At 64.9% G+C, this 3,969-nt stretch overlaps 1 protein-coding gene across 1 annotated transcript; it reads right to left on the reverse strand.

The window, feature by feature from the left end:
• Positions 1 to 235: 235 nt before the first annotated feature.
• HMX3 (H6 family homeobox 3) lies at positions 236 to 2,236 on the reverse strand. Its single transcript, XM_014600931.3, has 2 exons — positions 1,888 to 2,236; positions 236 to 1,621 (listed from the first exon to the last, which is right to left on the reverse strand). The coding sequence occupies exons 1-2, from the start codon at positions 2,234 to 2,236 to the stop codon at positions 1,014 to 1,016; spliced, it is 957 nt and encodes a 318-aa protein (XP_014456417.2). The 3' UTR covers positions 236 to 1,013.
• Between the last annotated feature and the right edge of the window lie 1,733 nt (positions 2,237 to 3,969).

Genomic DNA, 3,969 nt, shown 5'->3' on the forward strand with positions numbered 1-3,969 from the left:
ATGATTGAAAACAAACAAACAAACTAACTAACTAACTAACCCCCCAATAACCCTTCCTCCCCCTTCAACCAAAAGCAGCGCTCAGGAATATCCGTACAATATTGCACAGTTCAGAAGTACAATGGTTTTTTGTTTTTACAGAAGAAACCAGAAAGGGTACATTGGGGGCTTCTTTTCCAATAACGAGATACCTTTGCAAAGAAAAATCAAGCAAAGAAAATAATAATCCACGGTCTTAAAAAAAAAAAAGGATCTAAAGAAAGGATAATAAATAAAGGAGCACGTGAAGGGTGTACACATTTCACCGGTTACTTTTTGGCTGCATTTCTTGCTCAGTCCCATCTCAGGACCCTAAAAAGGTACAAAACCTGGAGGCGGGGGAGTGGGGAAGCGATGAGGCAGAAATTTGTACAAAGGGCTGGCGAGTGAACAGCCGAGGTTGGCGGAGTCTTTTAAGGTGTCCTACCATCGCCAGCACGAGCCGTGGGAAGACAGGAGGAAAGTCAGAAAAGTCCCATTTGGCAGCAGGGACCCGCCATCGTTTATTCTTCCCCCCCACCTTTTTTTAAAAATTTTTATTTATTTTTTACAAAAATAAAACTAACTCCCCCAAAGCTTTTCTTCCCGGCTCTGGAAGGCGCCGCGCCCCCAGGATCCCCTCCGACTTCTTTCCACTCCCATCTCCATCACTTTTCTTTTATTTATTTATTTTTTCCTTCCCTCTCTTTTCTCTTCTTTTTTTTTTTTTTTTGCCGCCCTAAGACCAACCCGCACCATCATCATCAGCATCATGGAGAAGAATTAATTAATGTCAGAATAAAGAGAGCATCGACTACCTGGCGGGATGAGTTGCACGACTCAGTGGAGGGACTCACAAAACCAAATCAAATCACCGGTCACTGCCAGCTGCTCCGCGTCCTCGGGGCTGCTCTGCTGCCCTGCAGGGCTGGGGTGGGGAGGGGGAGGCCGCCCGCCGCGTGGCGGATGGGGTGGCTGCGGGGCGGGGGGCGTCCTCAGACCGGCCGCAGGAGCGGCACGGATGTGACCACGGGGTGGGAGTAGTAGACGGGGTGCGGGAAGGTGAGCAAGGGCTGGCTCACGGGCGCGCTGCCCGCCGCGCTGCCGGCCTCGGCGCCGGAGTTCTCGTGGTACAGGATGGGCACGCGGACGATGCGCTGCGCCGCGGCGTGGCTCAGGTTGGCCGCCTCCAGCTCGGCCGCCAGCTGCCGCTTCCACTTGTTCCGCCTGTTCTGGAACCAGATCTTGACCTGGGTCTCTGTGAGGTGCAGCGAGGCGGCCAGGCCGGCGCGCTCCGAGCTGCTCAGGTAGCGCTTCATGTCAAAGGTGGACTCGAGCTGGAAGACCTGGCTGCGGGAGAAGACGGTGCGCGTCTTCTTCTTGCGGCACGGCTTCTTCTCGGGGCTGCCCTCGCGCTTCTTCCACTCCTCGCTGCCCTCCTCCTTCTTGGCCTCCTCCGCGTCGCTCTCCTCCAGCACGATCTCGTCGGGGCTCTTCGAGTCCAGCTCCTTGTGCTCCGCGGCCGCCTTCAGCAGCGGCTCGGGCGAGTCCCGGTCCGTGCCCGAGGCGGGGGACGAGTCCCGCAGGAGCGACTTCTCTGCGGCTGCGGGGGCAGGAGCGGGGCAACAAAAGGAAGGGAGGGATGGGATGGGGTGGGGTGCGGTGGGGTGGGGGGAGAAAAAGCACCTTGATCACTCGAGCGGCTCCGCTGGGCCCGGAGCGCGGGCTGCCCGGCCCCGCACCGGGCCCTGCTGCAAGGGGTGGGGGGGAGGAGGCACCGCGCGGGGCACATCGCACCCCCCCCCCGCCCAGGTGCGCACACACACGCACACGCACTCACACGCACGCCCATGCACACACCGGCGGTACCTTCGGGCCTGGGCAGGTGTCCGCCGGCGGGCGCCAGGGCGTAGGGGTACCACCAGGTCTGCGAGCGCTCCAGGCAGTGCGCGGTGAGGGCGAAGCGCGGCGCGGGGATGTCGAAGCGCGGGAAGGCCAGCTCGCCCACCTGCGACAGCGCGAAGCCGGCGCCGTCCAGGCTGCCCTTGGCGGCGGGCGCGAAGAGGGCGCGGGGCTGCTTGGGGGGCGCCTTGGGCGGGTGGTCGCCGTTGAGCAGGTTCTTGATGTAGAAGGACTCCTTGGGCGGCGGCGGCGGCGGCGGGGGCTGCGCGGGCGGCTGCGCCGGGCCGCTGGGGCTCTCCCGTCCCGTCTCGGGCATCGTGGCGGCTCAGCGCGCGGCGGCGCGGGGCGCGGGGCGCGGGGGCCGGGCGGGGCTGGGCGAGGCGGCGGCGCCCGCTCGCATGGAGGGGCTGCGCGGAGCCGCGGAGCTGCTGCGTGCAGCCGGCGCCGGATGCTAATGATGAAATCAAAATGTCACCGGGTTCAGCGCGGGGTGGGTCCGGCCCTTGGGCGCGCGCGGCGGCAAATGGCAGGAGGCGGCGGCGGCGCCAGCGCAGGGCTCCGCGCAGCCCCAGCCCCGCGCAGCAGCAGCAGCAGCAGCAGGAGCGGCCGCCGCCCCCTCCCCCGGCCGCGGCTGCTGGCGGCTGGAGCCCGCCTGTTATTGGCTTGATAGAGGCCAATTAGGCAGCAAATGAGCGCGGGGCTATTAGCGCCGGAGCCGCCGGGCGCTGCGCGCTCGCTCCCCCCGGGACGCCCCCGCGCGGGCGGCGGGAGCGGAGGGGAGGCGGGACAGGGCGGGGAGGGGCGGCTCCGCTCTGCCCCCGGCTCCCTGCAGGGCTCCTGCTCCCTCCCCCCCAGGCACCCCGCCCCCAGGTGCCCGGCAAGTGCCCCCCGCTTCCCTCGGTCCCGCCCGCCCTCCTCACCACGTCCCGGGGGCGCATCACGGCCCGGCCCGCACGATTTGAACGGGGCCGGGACACGACCTCGGCGGTACCCCAGGACAGGAGCAGGAGGTGCGGCTCCAGCTGCTCCGCGGGGCACGAGCCCCCTCTGCCCCTTCGGGATCTTCTAGCACCGCGCGTGGGCCGAGGAGGCGGCCGCACCCGTGCGGAGGCAGCGCGCGTCCAGCCCGGGGCCGGGCAGCTGCTCCGTGTCCTCCCCACGCTGGGGACGAGTTGGTGTCCGCAGGGCCCCGCTCTCCTTCCCCAACAGCCTTAGTGCTCGCAGGCATCTAGGGGAGGCTTATGCGCCCCAACAGCGGTGCCACCCCCCCTTGCAAGCGATGTCACACGCGGCCTGCAGGGACACACGTTACACCCGGCACGCGCGCTGCTCCGAAGTAACCTCCCCTCCCCGGGTGGCGGCCCGGGCACTCCTGCGAGCTCTTTCCTTTCCCTACCTGCATGTCCTCTCCTGCCCCCCCAGACAGGCCCCTGCGGTGCGCAGGCTTATTCCAATCCCGGGCACGGTTTTCGAAAGTTTATCAGACTTTTAATCAAAAACTTAATGTGAAAATGCAGCCCGCAACCAGACCCTCCTCTTGTAGCCACGGACAGGTGGGTGCGGGAGCCTCCACATTTCCACTCTTCCCGGGACTGTGTCCAGAACAGGAACAACCCCCCTCCCCCCTCTTTAGGGTCTGTGTCTGAGTATTGTGCCCACGTACTTCTCATGCACACGCGGACACACACGGACACACACTCCCCCGTGTTCACATCGATGCTTTTGCAACAAGCTTTCACGCTCCCAGGAGCGGAGGCAAGGCCGGGAGGAGGCGGTTTATTCGGCCCCAAAGGGATGTTTTCCTCCCTCCCGGCGCCTGTGGCCCCAGCTCTAGAGTTGAGGCACGCAATGACCGGATGCGAAGCGCACAAGCAGGCGCGGAGCTGCTCCGCTTGTCCCGTGGTTATTCGCAGGGTGCGGAGGCTGTAAAAGGCATCCCGCAACGACTGCAGCCCGGGACCAGGCGGGTCCCAAGGGGGAGGGCGCCGCTGGCCGAGTCCTGCCCCGCTCCCGACGCTTGTTTCTGGGGCTGGAGCAAGCAGCTGCGGG

The sequence above is a fragment of the Alligator mississippiensis genome, chromosome 6 (genome assembly GCF_030867095.1).
Source record: "Alligator mississippiensis isolate rAllMis1 chromosome 6, rAllMis1, whole genome shotgun sequence".
Lineage (NCBI taxonomy): Eukaryota > Metazoa > Chordata > Crocodylia > Alligatoridae > Alligator > Alligator mississippiensis.

Coding starts and splice junctions, on each gene's coding strand:
- HMX3 (XM_014600931.3), bottom strand. CDS start 2,236: ATGCCCGAGACGGGACGGGAGAGCCCCAGCGGCCCGGCGCAGCCGCCC. Junction 1,622..1,887: donor ACACCTGCCCAGGCCCGAAG/GTACCGCCGGTG, acceptor CTGCCCCCGCAG/CCGCAGAGAAGTCGCTCCTG.